Raw genomic sequence first — 19,291 nt, 5'->3', positions numbered from 1 at the left:
AGAAATATATATTTTTCAAGAAAAAAATATATATTAAAACGAAATTAAGCAGTATATAAAACAATAAAAAAAATTGTGTTTTTCGAAAAGAAAATTTCAGGCCACCGTAGCATAGTTGTTAGCATGTCCGCCTAAACAATGAAAGCCTGGGTTCGAATCCTGTCAAAAAAATTTCAGAGGTGGTTATCCCCTCCTAAGGCTGGTGACATTTGTGGGGTACTTTGCCATGTAAACATTTCTCTCCAAAGCGTTGTCGTACTGTACCACACCGTTCATTGGGCTTAAACATGAAAAAGTAGCCCCTATTCCTAATGGAATTTTCATGGGCAAATTTGCATTTGTAGAAAAAATCAAATCAACAACATAGTTAAAAGAATTTTAAATTAAAACAAAAATTAATCTCGAATTATTGGCAAAAAGTAAAGATTAATTGAACAAAAAAACTACTTCAGTTTTTTTCTCAAAATGATCTCAAGGCTAACTCAAAAGAATTAAATTGGAAAAAAAAAAATAATTGCAAAAATTTTTTTTGTTTTTTAGAAAGTTTTATTATTAAAAATATTTTGATTATTAAAAACTTAATGTTTTAGAAAAAATTAAAATAATATATTTTTTTTAGAAAAAAAAAATAAAAAAAATTTTTTTTTGAAAAAAATTAAAAACAATTTTTTTTTAGAAAAAAATTAAAAAAAAAATATTTTTTTAGAAAAAAAATTAAAAATATATATATTTTTTTAAAAAAAAATTAAAAAATATAGTTTTTTTTGGAAAAAAGTTCTAAATAATTGACAGCAAATTTTAAAGTTATAAATTTTAAAAAAATAAATAAAAATCCCTTTTTTAAGAAACAATTATTTATTTAAAAATATTTTTTTGAAAAAAAGAAAATGTCATCAAAAGCCCTCCATCATGGGAAAAACTTTTCTCCCAATCTGGGAGAACTTGCAAGTGTACCTCCTGCATTGACAGGACGAAATATTTTCATCCAGGGACACACCAGGATTTTTCTCCGTGATCTACGCTTTTTTTTCTAAAACTAAATCAAAAACTGTTGGCAATCAGCTCAGCTTTAGTTTCCACCCACTGTGCGCCACCGAGACGTAGTTTTGACTTCACCCACAAGCCACAAAACAATTTTGGACAAAAAAAGTTGTTTACTCAATGACTTAATGTTTGGATGTGTCTGGGCGCGTAAAATGTGTCCATATGTAATATTTTGAGTATCAAAGAGCAGAGTAAGGAGGTCATTAACAACAAAGACCGTAACAAGCCAGGTACAAAAATTAGGGAAAAGAGCTCCCAGATAAAGGAGCTTCGTACGTAGATTAACGCGAGCAGTGGCAAATAAACAAGATTGTAGGTACTTGTATAAGCGGCAGGCGGTTGGTTGTGGGTATTATCAGTCAAACAGCAAAAAAAAAATGAAAACAAAACCAAAAAGAAGGCTTGCCTTAGGTCAGGTAATGCAAAATGATCGATAACACAAAGCGAATGATGTCATCGATATTGATCGGGCTGATTTGAAACAGTGGTTTCGATTTTTCGTAAATTCGCGTATACAGAAATTGAAAGTTTTGTTTCCTTTAGAATTTGTTGTGTTAAGAAAATATGTAAGAATTTTTACACTTACCTCTAGACGTTCAGTGGCCTTGCGTAGTCGCTCGTAATCGACTTGTCCGTGGACCTTCAACAACTCCATCATGAAGTCGGTTTCTTGCACTGAATTGTGCACCAGTTCCAATTGGCGCTCGTAACGCATCCACAGAGCTAAGCGATTACGCAATATTGTCATAATATTGGTACATTTGCTCTCAAGGAATGCGTGATCGTCCTGCAGTTGGGAAATGTCGCGTTCCAATTTCACCGGTGAGACCGACATCTTTAAGCGCATCGGCAGCGTGTGCAACATTTGACGTATGCGCATAATCTCTTGCCAAGCTCCTATCAGGTCTTCACCCACCGACTGGCAGTCGACAACGGCCTTCTCAATGGCCTCATTGCCCAGTTTCTCGGCAGTTTCACACTCGTCCAAGATGACGGAGAGTTTGGCTTGGTGTTTCCTGAGATTGGAAGTGCCTTCTTGGATGGCTTGCAGCTGTTGCTTGAGTACAGCAGCGCCTTCCAATTCCTCAGCTATTTGGGTGGTAATTTTGTGCGATAGGGCAAACAGCTCTCCAACCTTTTCGGGTTCAATAGCGGGCTCTTGAAGGCCAACGCGGCCTAACTCATTGCCAATGAAGCCCACGCGAGTACGTAGAACTTGCAGGCGTTCAATATACAAACTTAGCTCTTCATCATTCTTAATGACACCCTTCATGCTGGTCATGGTCAGATAGATTTCTTGCAACTCCCTCTCGACCAACTTCAGTTTGTCTTCGGGAGCCACATCCTCAGAGGACAGGGAGCGCACAATTTGGTTTTGTATGCGTTCGATATTTTGGGCAACTGCATTACATCTATCCTCTAGTTGGGCATGGAATTGGCGCTGCAACATTTCATCGGCCAAGGGTATGACTTGCAGGGATTTTTCGAAACTGTTGCCAGCCTCGGTGCGTATGTTGTTGTGCATCTCAAATTGGGCCTTGATTTCCCAGAATTGACGCATATGCTCTATGGGTTGCTCCAAAGGATATTCGGGTATCTGTATCATCTTCAATTCCTTCTCGCTGTCCCTGACAAAGGCTTCCATCTTGTCGGTTTGATTGACATATTGGGTCCAGATGTCCTTAAAGACAAGCAGGCGATGCAAATAAACGGAAACCTCTTCACGCAATTTCAGCAAAACTATGAGGGCCTCATTGGTCTCCTCCACCAGATTGGGGGCCTGAACCAAGTCCTGCAGCTTATTGGCTATATTGGAAATGTGCGTCATCTTCACATAGTGGTGGGAGATGTCCTGACTCAACGATTGGTACAGGGTGGTGTATTGGTCATAGTCGGCCGAGGTGACGGCTGATAGATCTGGAACTCTTTGCTGGGCCACTTGCAGCCACTGCAGTTCATCCTTCATACCTTTCTCCAGGACGGTCCATTTGGAGGCAGCTTGAACCAATTTCGATGATCGCTCCGAAGCCTTTTCCAATAGAACGGTGGCTCTATTGTACAGCTCTTTGTGCAATTCCGAATGCTTTTCTCTGGTCTCGCTGTCAATATTCTCCTCTAGGGATTCTAGCATGGCACGGCAATGGCTAAGATTGACAAAGAATTTGCGATGCTTTTGTACCTCATTGTTCAACTGCTCCAAGCTGTTGGACACAATTGGCCCTTCGACCAGTTTGTCGGCCAGCACTGTGATGTTGGTGAACTCCTTCAAGGTCTGCTCATACTCATCGGCTAAGGCCTGCAGTTGCAGCAGACGGTCCCTTTCAGCAATGATGTTGTTGTTGATGTTGCGACAAGCTTCGTGGGCATTGTAAATATCTTGTGGCACCTTCTTGCCGGGGAAGTCTCGCTGGAAGGCTCTGGCATTCTGCATAAGTTGGGATATTTGACCCAAGGTGGAGTTATTCTGCGACTCCAATTCATCCAGAGCGCCCAATTTGTTCTTCAAAGTCCCATCTTGGGAAATAATGCCATCATAGCGTTCCTGTAAGTCTTCCAACAGTCCGGAGATGTGATGCACCAGTACAACAAAGTGGTTCCATTTCTCGAGATCCTTGACATCTTGGTCTTGATTGTCATGAGTTTTCTCCTCAACAGCACTCACATGCATTTTCAATGTGTCCAAACACTGTTGCACTTCGGGCTGCTGCAACTTCTCAGACTTGCCCAGTTGGCTCTCTAATTGATTGACACTTTGGCCAATGATGGCCAGTTCTTCATTGAGTTCATTGTAGTTGTTCAACTTCTCCTCGGAAGGCCCATCATTGGTTTGTTGGCGTATCAGATAGACGCGGTACTCGATGGTCTCCAACCAGGTGGAGATCTTCTCAATGACAGTTATAACGGTTGTTTGTATAACAGTCTCATTGCCCGTCTCCAGGGCCTTTTCCAATTGATCCAGACTCTCATGCACCTCTTGAACACGTTGCTCGGTCGGTACCTCCTTGATTTGTTGAGAGAGGGTGGCCAAGTGCAGCACATTGCTCAGCGGTGTGGGATGAGGTTCGGCTTCCTTAAGGTGTTTTATACGGCCTCCAATGTTTTTGTTGGCCTCTTTCCAGATGTCTTGGCGCTCAATGATGATTGTCTGTTGACCAGGGTAATGCAAAAAACTTTCTGACATGATCAAAGCCTGTGAGGCATCCTTGGGCGCCTGGTCCTTAGGCAGGTTGGCAGCGGCATTTATCCAAAGACTTTCCTCTTGACGCATTGGTTCCTCATTATCAGGACCTGGAGTGATGGGCACTACTATTTCTTCCATGGGGGAAGTTACCTCCTCAATGGTGACAGTTGAGGTTGGCCTTGATCTAGGCTTGGACGTTTGCTGAGTCGAAATGCTGACTTTGTTCTGTTCACTCACATGGGCCGGCAAATCGGGGAACTCTTCTATGACTGTGGTCTTGGTGATTTGCAGTTGCACTGTTTGAGGTTTCTTTTCGGCAGGTTGAACAGTGATCTTGGGTTCCATGCCCTGAGCATCATCGATTTCCACGTGCACATTGTACTCAGGCAAATCTTCGGAAGAAATATCGACAGTTCTGTCATCGGATTTCTTCGATTCTTTCTTGGGCAATTCAATTGTTTCGGTATGTTCGTAGACCACGGGTTGAGCTTCAGACGTATCCGAGTCAGCCGGAATGGTAACAGTGGTCTGAATTTCCAAATTATACGGCTCTGACATAGATAAGGAAGAGTCCTCTTCTGATGCTGGTATTTCCAGTGATTGCGGTTCGTCACGTGGCGAAGTCTGGCAATCGGTGTTTGAAGTTAGGATCAACTCTAAGGTAGAGGTTTGCTGTTCCTTTTGTTCTACGGGAGGCTTCACCTCAACGACTTCAGTGACTTCCTGTGGTTCGGGTGTTAAAGTCTGCACATAAGACTCGTGTGTGGGCTTTTCTTCAGTGACAGTGGTCCGATCCGACGTTTCAATCTTGGGTTCTGGCAACTCAATGGCAAAATCATCGATCAGTTCTCTTACCAAAGGATTGACAATGTCAGCAGTGGAAATCTCTGGTTCCTTGCGTGGCGATTCTTTGGGAGTTGTTTGCAATTCTATCTCGCTGGTGGTTATCACCACGGTCTGGCTAAAGGTATGGCTTGTTTCGGGTTTGGCCTCATCTTCAGTTTGTATCTCCTCCGAAGTCATTTCGATGACGGGTTTGGCTTCCTCCTCAGGCTTTTCTTCCTGTGGGGGTTTCTCCTCCTGATCGGTTTGAACTTCAATCTCACTGACTTCGATGGTAATGGTTTGCGATTCCGTTTCCTTATTCTCTGGGGCCTCTTCTACGCTAGTTTGCTGTCCAATTTCTTCCAGTTTGGGACGTGGAGAGGTTTGACTTTCTTTTACATCCTTCTCCACCTCGACAACCTCCACTTCCGGCTTGGGTTCTTCACGTGGTGTGGTCTGTTGTTGCTCATCCTGAACATAGGTCAGTTCCACCACATCTACGGGCATGACAATTTCCTTGATGGGTTCTCTTGGCGAATCGGACTCTGGTGAAATTACAGCCTCTTCGATGACATTGACCGTAGTGTCCACGGAAATGCTGGAAGCCTCACTATCGGGGCTTAGCTCAAGGACAGTTTCTTGATGTACTTTGCCTTCGGATGGCAGACTCTCTGAACGTGGACTGGCGTCGTATTCCAAGGAGGACAATGGCACATGGCTATCATCGTCGGAAGTGGGCTTGACAGTTTGTTTCTTTTTGTTGAGCTTCTTCTTTTTGCCGTCTTGCGAGTCACTGTCTTCTTCGCCTGCCAACACCTCAGCCTCATAACCGATTTCCGAAACTGTTGACGCTTCCTCGGGTTCTGGCAAGGGCTCTGGTTCGGGTTCTGGCTCTGGAACTACCTCAGGTTCAGGCTCTGGCTCTTCAGCTGCGATTTCGTCCACCGGAGCTGTTTCTTCTTTTTGAGGTTCTTTTGGCTCTTCTACCGGTTTCGGTTTCTTCTTTTTCTTTTTACTTCGTTTGGTATCGTCGTCATCGGCAGGGGCCACTGTAACATTGCCAGTCTCAATGATAGTCATGGTTACCTTAGGTTGAGCTGAAGGCTCACCAGATTCCTCGGTCTCAGTCATGACCACTTTCAGGGTGCTTGAGCCATTGCGTTCAATGGATGGGGCTGTCATGGTTATGGGTGAAGCGGTGGCCTCACCGGCAATGAACAATTGAGTCGTGGACTTTATATCCAACTTGGGCTTTTCTTCCTGAGTTTGGAATTGATCCTCGCTGGAAATTTCGGTATCAAGGCTTTCAGGTTGGGACATTGCGGAATCTGGCAAGACTGGTTGGGCAGCTTCTTGTTGTGTCAGCATAAGGGTTATGTCCTCTGCTTCAGCAATGGGCTGGCCCACACCTGGTAGTTTTGTCTCCACAGTGGTCTTTACGATGGTGATGGTTGCCTTGGCAGGAGATTGAGGTTCTTTGGGTTGCTCCACAGCAGTTTGATGTCTTTCACTTTCAAGGAATTGAGTTGTGATATCCTGGGGCTTTGCGGGAACTATCTGCTCTTGAGGAACAACTTCTTCTATGGGCTCTATAGGATGGCTTTCTTTAATCGCCTCAGTTGTTGTCACAATGGTTGTGGGCTCTTCGGGTTGAACGATTTTATCGAACTCATAGTTCTCCAGCGATACTGGATAACCGGTTTCTTCACTCAAGGGCCAAACTGGAGATGCGGGAGCAGACTCTGCGGCAGTGGCTGGTTGTGCTGGGGATTCAGTGTGTTGAGAGAATTCAATATCTGTGGGTTGTAGGTGGTGTTTAACAGGCCATATCTCTTGGAGGTCCTCCACCTTGGGTTCCTCCTTAGCCTCTGGCTCTGGCTGCTCGCTTAGTTGGACTGAAACGGTGGAACTGATGGTTGGTACGACTTCTGTCGGTTCATGTTTTACTACTACCGTGTCGACAACTTTCTCAACTTCTACGCTATGTGCAGGCAAGTCAATAATTTCTACGGGTGCTTGAACTGGACGTTCTGGAGTTTCTGTTGTTGTAGTTTCAGCAATTGGCTGGGGTTGTTGTTGTTGTTGTTGTGTGTCGTGTTTTGTGGTGGTGGTGGATGGAGTCAAATTGGTTGTGGTGATAATGGAAGAATCAATATCAAATACCTGTTGAGTGGACCTATGGGGTCCAGCTTCGGGCATATCGGTGCAGATCTCCTCTATAACCACACCAGGCTCTTTGGTTAAGCGATTGAACTCCTCCTCGGTGACCACCTTGCCATTGACAGTGCGCACAATGTTCACATTGATCTCGGGAGGTATTTCCTCCTCGGTAACCTCAACCTCTTCGGGTTCCTCAACAACTTCCTCGGTGACATGCTCTACACCGTCTATGATCACAATGCGTTTGATGATTTTACGCGTCTTGCGAATGATCTTGCGGGTGACCTGCTGGACTACAGCATGAATGGTACTCTGGTTGATGCCGCCTTCGGGTGCGATAACTGTTTGCGGATCGACCATGGTAGTGATATCGCCTTCAAATTTCTCCACAACAGCAGGGGTTTCAAACTCTCGTACTATCACTGCTTCAGGGTTGGAGCCATCCACCAAAGTTCCTCGTGTTTGTTGAGTGACTACAGTGCTATAGCCGTGCCTATCATCATCCGGTGTGGTGTCAATGGTCTGCACATTCTCCAAATTAATTTGGTCCGTGGACTTGACCTGTATATTGCCATCGGCATCGGTGACAGTGGCAATTGTGCTGATCTGCTGCTGTTGTACAATTTCCTGACGACTGCGGGTGACCTTCTTGAGGACAAAATGTTTTTTGCCATCGGGGCCAACCACAACTTCGGTAGTGGTTTCATCGGGCTCCACAAATGTGGTCTCGAATACAGAGGGCACATTCTTAAGCACCAATTCGGTGGACCTTTCAATGTCGCCTTGGGGTCTCTGGTGATAACGAGCCTCGATTTCAACATCCTCTTTGACCTCGGAAACCTCAGGATTAGGAACGGTATCGATTTTAATGGTCTCATGGCCATACTGTTTGATCTGTGTGATGGTTATATTCTCTGTGGGCTTAAGTTCCTTTTGTGTCTGCATGGCAGTTTCGGCAGTTTCCACTTCCTTGGCCAGATCCATGGGTAAACTAGTTTGGGCCTCAACAGTGGCACTTTCAACGGGAGGAACTTCCACAGGTTTGGCCAAACTGGCAGAGGTTTGAGTCTCCACATGATGAACGGCGGGGACAATTTCCTCTTCGGGCATGGGACTAGATCCCACAGTGCTGTCATTGGATCTCACAGATTCATCACCTTTGGAGATGGGTGGTTGTATAGCTTGATCCTCGAGAACTCTCTTACGATGTTCCTCTTCCTGCTTGGCGCGACGCAATTCAACAATTCTGGTCTCAATGGTGTAAATACGCTTGGTGGCCACATTTATTTGTTCCCTCAGAATGGTGATGACATACTGCAATTGTTCAATCAGCGAATTGGCCATGGGAGCTACATCCTCATGGGCCAGCAAAGGTTTGGTCTTCTCCACCAAATCCTCGAGTGATTGCTGTCTTTCCTTCAGGGTGCGCAATAGGTTTTGACTTCGTTCCACATGCAATTTCAATGTGGGCTCATCTGTGGGGCTGTCTGGTGTCAATTCAAGATCCTTGAGCTCTTGGGTAACTTCACGTATCCAAATTTCGATGCGTTTCAAATGTTCCTGATATTCCTCCAATTCCTGGGTGCGTTTCTTTTGGCCATGCACAGCGCTCTGTTGTTTGGAGGTGGGGGGAAGAGTAAATTAAAATTTAATATATGGAAGGAGTGAAGAATGGCAAAGGTTCGGATTTGATGGTTGTGAGAAATTTTCGAATTGGGGGGATGTTTGGTAAATTTTGTTTTGTCAAAAATAGTCGGTTCAATAAGTTCTTAATATTATTTAATTTTTTTCCAACCAATATTAAGGTTAAAAAATATATATTTCAAATAAAATTAATTAAAGTGTTTAAGTGCTTAAATAGGGACTGTCGTAATTTCTCTTTTTTTATTTTATTTTATCTTATTTTATTTTATTTTATTTTATTTTATTTTATTTTATTTTATTTCATTTTATTTTATTGTAATTTAATTATAGCCTACGCCACCACTTTCCTTGGTTTCCTCCAGTTTGACACAACTCAGCAGTTGTGGCTGAACACTTGCCTGAAGAACTATCGACCACATCGCTAAAGTTTGGCGAATTGCAGGAGACTGAAAATTGCCCTGCCACAATCGAGACAGGAGGGGAAGGCATAGAAACTGAAACCGACAAGCCCTATGTGGGTGGGTCATCCGGATGGACTGAACTCAAGGTGTGCGTCAGTGGGAAAGGACGGAACTTAAAAAGTACTTCGACAGCAGCAACGATTGAAGCATCAAAGGAGGAAACGTCCACAACGCAAGTGTCCAGTGTCCTGAGGAAGAGTAGTTCCACAGTTTTCTCACCTGTCCATGGATGCGAACGGAAGCTCATCATGACAAGATCTAACGAATCTTGTGAGGATAAACTCCTGGCGGAATCAAAGACAAGGCTAACGCAACATTGGTGGAAGTTCTGAATCCTGACTATGGTCCGGTTGCAAATTGCAAATTTTGCCCATGAACATTCCAGTAAGGATAATGATAAGGGGCCTTCTTTTCACAGCCGAGTCCGAAAGGCGTGCCGCAGTGCGACACCTCTTTGGAGAGAAGTTTAACATGGCATAGTTCTATTTTTTTTTTTTTGATGGTCTTGCCAGGATTTGAACTGAGGCGTTCAGCTTCATAGGCTGACATGCTAACCTCTGCGCTACGGTGGCCTCCTATGATTCGGTTTCTACAGATAAATCTTCACCATATGTATGGCCGCTTCGGTGGCACTAAAGGTCCTCCTGATGGCAGGGGGATTTGACGTGGTTCTTATCCAGGAACCATGGGTGTGTGGAGAAATGCTTCCTGGACTAAGAACTCCGGGATTTAAACTACTCAAGGGTACGGAAAAGGAGAGACATAGAATCTGTATCTTTGCAAAGAGCAGTCTAAATATTTTTTTCTTCCGTCGCTAAGCACTGAAGATTCAGTAGTAGCCAGCCTTGAAGTAAATAAGTCTCATTACTGGTTGGCTTCCCTATATATGGGAAGTTCTGAATCCTGACTATGGTCCGGTTTCTACAGATAAATCTCAACCATTGTAAGGTCGTTTTGGCGGCACTAAAGGTCCTCCCGATGACAGGGGAATTTGAAGTGGTTCTTATCCAGGAACTATGGGTGTGCAAAGGAATGGTTCTTGGACTAAGAATTCTGGGATTTAAACTACTCAAGGGTACGGGGAATGAGAGACACAGAGACTGTATCCTGTCAAAGAGTAGTCTAAATGGTTTTCTTCTTCCATCGCTAAGCACTGAAGATTCAGTAGTAGCCAGCCTTGAAATGAATAAGTCTCATTACCGGCTGGCTTCTCTATATATGGCACACGATTCAGAGATGCCGCCTGTTGCTTGTTGAAGACACTTCTGCAGGGAAAAAGAGCCACATTGTAAAAAGGGATGTTAATGCACATCACCAGATATGGGGAAGTTCGGATATAAAAGAAAGGGGTGAACTGCTTATCGAATATATTATAAGTTGCAATCTGGCGATTTGTAATAAAGGGGATAAACCGACCTTTATTACCAGGAACAGGCAGGAGGTACTAGATATTACCTTTGTATCGGTAGATATAAGTGGAAGAATATGCGATTGGAAAGAGTTGGATGACCAGAAGTGGACTACGGACACTGTGTTATCCTTGATATAATATCCGATTTTCCGGGCAGTGTGGATTACACCCTACCAGAGCCGTTTTTTGGTCAAAAGTACTGTACCACTATTTCTGATAGGACCAATTGAATCTACGATATCCCTGGTAATAGATGTTACATAGACTTCTATACAGATGGCTCCAAACTAAACGACCAGGTGGGCTTTGGGGTGTACTCTAAAGATCTAGAACTGGTCATATCGAAAAGGTTACCCGACCACTGCATTGTGTATAAAGCGGAGATCCTTACAATTAAGGAAGTTGTGTAATGTCATTACGACGATTGGCATAAATATCTTCTCAGACAGCCAAGCAGCCATTAAATCCCTGGAGAACGTTTTTCTGAACACAAAAACCGCCCCCGACTGTCGGAGATCTCTCAACGAGATGGATGAACAGTTAAAAATTCACCTGATCTGGATGCCGGGCTACAAAGATATGCCAGGGAATTGTAAAGCGCGGACGAGCTTGCGAGATTAGGAACTACTTTACACATTCCAGGGAAACTGGAATCTGTGGGCATTCCTCTAGCGACATGTCAGCTAAGTTTTCAGGACCAGGCCCGAAGGACAACGAATGATAGATGGTCACAAAGAGGGGACTGTGGGCATTCCAAAACTGTGACCTAATCTAGACTTAAAGAGGTCTATCGCTTTACTGTCACTGGCTAGAACAGACGTCTCAGTCAATGTGTCCGTCACGACAGTTCACTGTTTAATCGGAAAACATGCTGACAACTACTGCAACGACTTTTGCAGTAGCTCTGATGTCATCGAAGAAGAATAGACTGTAGAACACCTTTTGTGTGTGTGTCCCTCACCAGCAGTCAGAAGGAGTTCTCATTTCTTTGAGAACCTGTCTGATTTAGCGGATGTGAACATTCGTTGGGTTGTTGGGCTTTTTAAAGCGACCTGGATGATTCAACATTAGGAACTAGAAGGCGTCTTTATTCTTCTGTTCCTGTATATCACAATGGACGAAATCGTCTAAGTGAGGAGTCTGATGGCAGACTGCCACAAACCTAACCTAAACTAAACATCCGCCGAGGTCCAATAATGTTGTCATTTGTCAACCGAAGTTATTACAGTTTGAACACATTTGCCCATAACTTGATAGAGATTGTTTAATAACCCATTTGAAAACATCTGCCGAGGTCCATCGCATTGGTCCAGAATTAGATATAGCTCTCACTTTGTACTTATAAGGTAGGTGTAGGGTATTATACATTCGGCATCGCCCGACTTTTGCCTTTCCTTATCGGGTTTTTTATTAATTTTATTGTTTGTTTTTTTTTTAATTTTAGTAATTTTGTACTAATTTTTGTGATTTTTTTTCTTTGTTTCAGCACTTTTTCATAATCCATCAAATTTTTCATAGTCCATCACTTTGTACTTATAAGGTAGGTGTAGTGTATTGCACAGTCGTTTTACTGTTTTTTATTAATTTATTATTTATTTTTTTGTTTATTTTATGTTTTATGTTTTTTTTTTAATTTTAGTAGTTTTGTACTAATTTTTGTGATTTTTTTTCTTGGTTTCAGCACTTTTTTATAATCCATCAAATTTTTTATCATTAGATATAGCTTCCACTTTGTTTTGCTTTCGCTTTTGCCTTTCCTTACTGTTTCTTTATTAATTTTATTTTTTATTTTTTTTTTTTTTTGTTTTATGTTTTTTTTTTTTCATTTTTTTAATTCTAGTAATTTTGTCCTAATTTTGATGATTTTTTTCTTCTTTTTTCAGCTTTTTTTTCATAATTTAAGACTCACCGCTATCATGGTTATGCCTTGTTGTGTTCGTCTTAATAGAAGATCTATCCGATCTGTGATTTCATTCAATAGACGTTCTGTGGCAGGATCTGTAGGCAAAGTCTGGCTGACTGTCTTCAAGCGTTGAGCTTCCTGTTCCTGGTATTCTAGATTTTCTTGGATTAGCTATGGAATTGCAAAACATGGCATTAATAAAAATTATTTTTGATACATGTTTAAAGAAAAAAAAAGGTATAAAATATATAAAGAAATAGTCTGTAAATGTAGGAATTTAGTCTACAAAATCTAACACAGTCTAAAGACCTCAAATATGTTGTAAGGGTCAATTATCAAAAACATAAATCCTAAAAGTAGGGAAAACCACAATTCTCTCAAGGTATCAAACTGAAAGTACGGGGAGTGGTGAGAAATATGCATGTTGTTGTTTTTTTTTTTTTGCAAACAATAATAAAATGATAAGGTTAATGTTTAACACAAACAAAAACAGTTTTTAGTTCTTCTTTCTCGGTTTTTGAGAGATTTTATTATGTAAATAAACAAACTGGAGTTAATCACTTTGTATTGATAAGGAATTTTGTGTTTGCTTTAAGAAACATTTTTGACTTTTTTTTTTCAAACAATGTTAGTTTATTAATATTAAAAAAAAATATTCTTCAAAATTCAAACTCTAAAGAAAAATGCATTTCAAACAAGAATACTGGGACTTTAAAAATAATTGAATTGTGTGTTTTTGGGGGGGAACAGGAAATTTGTTCTTTCTTTTAGTAAACTTACCTTCAGACCCTGCAGCATACCATCCAAACTGTGCTGTGGCAAATATGCTATGGCGCCTTCGACCGTGCTTAGCGATTGTAGTAATTCATCAACTTCTTGATTAATAACATCCTGTATTTATGGTGATTTCCAAGGATAATTAACAAAATAAAAATAAGTGTTGTGTTATAAACAATTGAATTATAAAACAAACATTCAAATAGCGTTTTTTTTTTGTTGATGTTAACATTAAACCATATACAAAATAAATGGGCGGGCGGGAGTTGAGGAAAAATAAACAACATGTAGCGCATTATGAGTAGTAGATCAATAACTTAAACTAAAAAGCAAGTTGTTAATAGAGATAATTAGAAGAATACAAGAATAATTATAATAATATGTAGAACGGCTATAAACAGATTCTTAAAAGCTAAAAACCATATGTTGTATGTACTGGAAAATGTACACATGCTAAGAGATAGGTTTTTCAAAAACCTACTTTTATAAATGCTTTGTTTTTTTTTCAATATGGCCATCTATATACACCTGTATGTACAATGCATAGAGTACATAAAACCCCAACACACATGCTTCGTTCCATAGACAAAAGATTATAAAAAGAGGAAGAACCAATAATAATAATACTAATAGCTAAGGCGAAATAACTTTTTTTATCTTCAAAATACAAAACAGAATAATACATGCTCGTCTATGGATAGGTTTTTTTTTTTAAATATATTTAGAGAGTATTATGCATAAATTATATACAGGGTTGTATTTGTTACTGTTTCTTAACACTTCATTTGAGTATTTTTTTTAAGTGTTGAAAGTAGTTTTATTTCCATGAAAAAAATGGGGAAAAATTTGAAAGTTTTTCAGAATCATAAGAAACATACATTTTGATATTTTTGTACTGCATATATGGGACTTTTTCAAAATCTTATTAAAAAAATTTTTGGGGGTTTTATACAACGTATTGAACAATTTCTAATTATGTTTTTATATTTTTATTAAAAAAAAAAATGGAATTTTGGGTATTTCTGAATGCTTAGGTGGGAATTGTTGTCTGTATTGCTAAATTTGATTACTCTTTTTTATGTAGACTTTGAAAATGTAGTGAAGAAACCTGGTATTCTCTTGTTATGGGGCATAGGACTAACAAATAGAGAATTTTTAAGAATAATTTTTGTGTTCTTTATTGTCAACATTTTTGACTGAGAGTTATTGAAAGTACTTCAATTTTTATATAAGGGCCAATTTTTATATGACAGCCAATTTGTATTTTGGGTTGCAAAAATTTTAACTTGATTTGTTGCAGAAAAATTGACAAATTTTGTAGCTGATTTTTCAACAAAAGTTGTTGTTTTTCAAAATAATTTTTATCTGTGTAGATAAGGTGTAAGTAGCACAGGATTATTAACTTAAAATTTTCTTTTTAGAGGTTACTTAATAGTTTTTAGAGAGCATAACAAGCCGATTACTGGCTTAGGTGTATGTACATAGTGGCATGGGGCGGATTAATATCTGCACCCTTTTTTCAACCTAACCTAACCATCAGTGTAGGTTTATGTGATGCTCGACGTAAGGCCTTAGTTATAGTTACTTCAGTTCTTTCTGAACTATTGAAGATCTTTGAACTATGTTTTGTGAAAAACCGCAAAAAAAACTTCAGAGAGTCATCAATTAAAACCCAAAGTCTCAATTGAAGTCATTGAAGCCCAGATAGTGGAAAATGTGTGACAAAACTGGGATCAACAAAGGATACTGCAAAATTAGCCAGACAGGACATGTTGAGACATATTTGATTACTGATTCCTTAATATTTTCCATACTTTGCACTGATATAATTGCTGGGCATTTTGGGGATTTTTAAGAAAATACATAGGACAAACTTTTGCCCATATTTTCTCACCTAGCTAATGAGTAGAGAAGTATTCAGTAATTTATTTTGTTTATCACTACAGAAAAATGTTTTGCGAATTTCTCAATGAAATAAGACCATATCGTATCTTGAATATTTGAATTGCAAATTCTTGAATATAGAACTTGTTTACGTTGAAAACAACTACTAATTTGAGCATATTTCAGCAAATAGTCTGACAAATTTAATATAAAGTTTTGTTGACTGTGAAATTGACAAGTGTTTCGAATTGTTTATTTTTGACAGAGTAGAAATAAACTAATTGGTCTAAATACTAAATTGGACTATTCATTCTCATGGAATTAATCAGTCATTAAGAAATATTGGAAGACACTTTTTTCATATTTCAGAAAGGAAACTCATGAATAAATAGTGAGCAAGAGGAATACTATATGCAAAAAAATCTGGAATTGAGCATAGTGAAACAGTCTATTAGAAATTGAATACTATTAGCAATTCAAATATTAAAATAATGTAAATTATGCTGTTAGCAAATTCGAGAAATATGTATTTCTGGCGTTAGAAGAGATTTTGGGAATTTTAAAACAAACCCCAGTTGAACAGTTCCGTAAGAATTTAGCCTAAAGTTTTAGTCTTGGTATTGAAGAATTGCCTATTCTCTATTAAATATTGATTGATATTTAAATTGAACTGAAAGGTGAGACAAAAAAAAATTTTATTGGTAAACATGTAAATCAGAGCTGAGACAGTATTGAATTTAACTTTTAATCTTTCAGAGCAATTTTAGAGCTTTAAACATTCAAAGTTTCCGTTAAGATCTGTATTTCCAAAGCGGTTAGGGTTTTCATTCATTTTTGAGAGTGAAAAATAAATGCAAGAGGAAATACTAAAATCCTATATCGAAACAAAATAAGCTTGAAGTCATAATAATATGACTCTGAGAATTCTGGAATACCGTAGCTTTTATAAATTTTTATTTTAATAAATTGATTTATTAAAAAATTAAATAAAAAAAATTTGTTCATCCAAAAATCTTATCGACTGTATATGAAAATGCCGCATTAGTCCGAATATTAGTTGTTCAAGGAAATATGAGGAAATTTTTGAATATATTGCGATTCGAGAATAGACTACGAGGAGAATGATTTATAGATTAAATAACATTGGCTGTATCTGACAGAACCAGTTACACAATTGGGTATCATAGTAACGAAAGGATATTTTATAAAAACAAATCCGACCATAGTTGGCATGAACCTTGGCAGCCATAGTAATGCAAATTTATCCATTAAAATTCCATTAAAGAACAGGAGCAAACTTCTCACATACTAGTATCAATGAGTGCTGTTCAATTCAATTTTAAGCTCAATGATAAAGGGCCTCATTTTTATAGCTGAGTCCGAACGGCGTGCCGCAGTGCTAAATGATAAGGATCTCGTTTTTTGCAGCTGCTGAACGAAAAGTAGAGACGTTTTTTATGAACAAATCCCTCAGAAATGTCACAAACATTAGTGAAGGGGTCCATTGCAGAAAATTTGTCCTGATATTCCAGCCAGAATTCGAGGACCTTTAGCGGACAAAGAAGAGAAATCTGGATATCGTGGCCTGATATGGCTCATCCAAATATGCTTTGCGGACTACATCAAGAATTTGCTTAAAATTTAGAATCGATATGTTAAAAGGATAGGACGTCCTATCTCCCTATCATTGACTTCAAGATCTTACAAACAGAATGACGATGTTGGAGTATCCCCTTTCCTATGGTAAAGGGTATAATTACTATTATTTTACTGCCAAATACATTCGTCTCTTAAATTTCTCGTTCGCATTTCACCATAAAATATCATCTTCGTATCACTAAGCTTTACTCGAAGCAATTAGTTTTCAAAAACATGACAGGATTTTTTCCCTGTGATCCTCTGACAGAGGAATATCAATCAGAAAAAAAGGGAACATAATTTTAAGTGTATACTAAAACTCTGCTCTGCTTTTGGTTTCTCTCCACCAGAGGTTAGATATCACAATCAATTGCAGGTTTGAGCAGCTTGTGTTCCTATTTTGAATACTCTTCGGGTGCCATTTATCTTTTGCCCAAGTGGTCATTATTGACAATGTCGGGTTGTATTACTGATCAAACATTTTCTTACATGAAATTCCAATTTGTGCTCGTTTTGATTACCTCTCATGGGTCAATTATCTTTTGCACACATGGTTATAATTGACAACGCTGGGTTTCACTATTGGCAATGCAATTTCTAAACTGAACTACCAGGTCTAGATTCGCGAACCTTTGTACCAGAAAGATTTGAGCACCGTTGTGCGTTTGATTTTATAACATATTGTGTGGTAATTTACATTTGCCCAAGTATATAGCCATTGTTGATAACGCCGGGTGGTGTCATTATTGACAACAGAATTTTTATGAGAACTTTGTTTTTTATCTTCAGCACTCGTGTGCTTTATAGATTTGAACACCATTATAGATTTGAACACCAGGTTGTCATTTTTGACAACGCCTGGTCCCATTATTGACAATACATTCTCTATGAGTGTAAAATGGAATTGAAATGACATGCCCATTATTCACAACACCGGCTTTCGTTATTGACAATATCGGAACGCGGGATACTTGGCAGAGCATAGTTTTAGAATATACTTAAAATTAAGTTCCTTTTTTAACTTGCAATTTAAGCCCTAGGTTTGAGCACATTTGTGCTTTGTAAGTTTAGCACCTTTTGTAGGTTGGAGCTTAATTGTGTTTTGTAAGCATAATTATGCATTGTAAATTTTGCCACATTTGTATTTTTTTAAGTTTGAGAACATTTTGTTAATTTAAGCACATTTTGTGTTTAACCCTATATGTGTCAATCTTCTTTAGCCACGGTCAATATCGGTAAATATCAATATTGACAACATGTAAGGGTGAATTCTCAAGCACATTTTGTGCTTGATCTTTCACAATGGACGAGAATTTCTAAATGAGTCTGATTGCAGACTGCCACTAAAATCTTACCTAACCTAGGAACCTTTCATGTGTCAATATCGCTCAATGCCAATATTGGCAACATGTAAGGATGCATACTGAATTTCCAGAACTAACTTGTTATCAAAAAAAAAAAATAAATAAATAAATAAATAAACATTCTTTGATGTTCTTCCATTCATTGCTTGGAATTCTTTTGATTTTCATTGTCGTTCTCAAATCGCAACATTTTCTTCATATTTTAAAGAGTTACGAATTCAACTTCTTATTCAAAATTTCTTGGCATTTTCATATACAGTTACGAGAGAGATCCAAATCCCCATATCATTAATATCAAATACAACACTTTGAACTGGAGCAACACATTTCTTTTGTTTGAATAAAAAAAAAATAAACTCACTTTTATTTTAAAAAATCCAGGAAATCTTGTCACAGAAAAATATCACTTTGAATTTTTAGAAATGAAAAAAAGACAAAGATCTTTGCCAAATTTCTTGGGCTATGGTCACAAACTGAACAGGCCTATCCTTCTATTGGCAATGCACTAAAATGCAGAAATGATGTTGCATATATTTTTATAGTTTTGCCACAGCACAAACAAAAAGGAAAATAAGAGTAAAGAATATTTTTTGCCATTTTGGGCTATTTTTAAAATGGCCAACAGTGGAGGAATTTTGAAACGTTTTGTCTGTAACACTGAGTAGGAACAAAGTCAGAAGTTGGCGCACAAATAAATCTTTACAAGAATTTAACAAAAAAAAATCGAGAAATTTGACGAAATTTTCTGTATATGTGTAATGGCGACAAATGTTAGTTGCAATATTTGTCATTTCAGCCTGCAGAAAATATTTAAGAGTTCATGAACCTAGCAGGGATTTTGTCATAATTTTTCAGTGAATGCCTCTAAGGGGATTTGTGATTTTCACATTCGATTATTGGGTGTGTTGTTGGTAGAGGTGCATAATAAGTGAGTGCTGTGGGTGTGTGTGTGTGTGTGTGTTTTTTTTTTTTTTTGGGAGAGTGATGAGTGTTGCCAGT

General features: G+C 38.9%; 1 protein-coding gene across 19 annotated transcripts in view; it reads right to left on the bottom strand.

Moving 5' to 3' along the window:
- The window catches only part of LOC106081285 (muscle-specific protein 300 kDa), a 315,875-nt gene that overhangs the window by 29,462 nt on the left and 267,122 nt on the right, over positions 1–19,291 (bottom strand). For 17 of the 19 annotated variants that reach the window (XM_059364509.1, XM_013243150.2, XM_013243155.2 and 14 more), the window contains 3 exons: positions 13,410–13,520; positions 12,636–12,800; positions 1,631–8,821 (listed from right to left, as the gene is read on the bottom strand). In XM_059364509.1, coding sequence (XP_059220492.1) covers positions 1,631–8,821; positions 12,636–12,800; positions 13,410–13,520 — 7,467 coding nt within the window. The remainder of the gene's footprint in view (positions 1–1,630; positions 8,822–12,635; positions 12,801–13,409; positions 13,521–19,291) is intronic. The other 2 variants (XM_013243149.2, XM_013243158.2) reach the window with 1 other exon arrangement.

The sequence above is a fragment of the Stomoxys calcitrans genome, chromosome 3 (genome assembly GCF_963082655.1).
Source record: "Stomoxys calcitrans chromosome 3, idStoCalc2.1, whole genome shotgun sequence".
In the NCBI taxonomy this organism is placed as follows: Eukaryota; Metazoa; Arthropoda; class Insecta; order Diptera; family Muscidae; genus Stomoxys; species Stomoxys calcitrans.
Note: the sequence above shows the minus strand (reverse complement) of the source record. Positions and strands in the feature narration are given on the sequence as shown.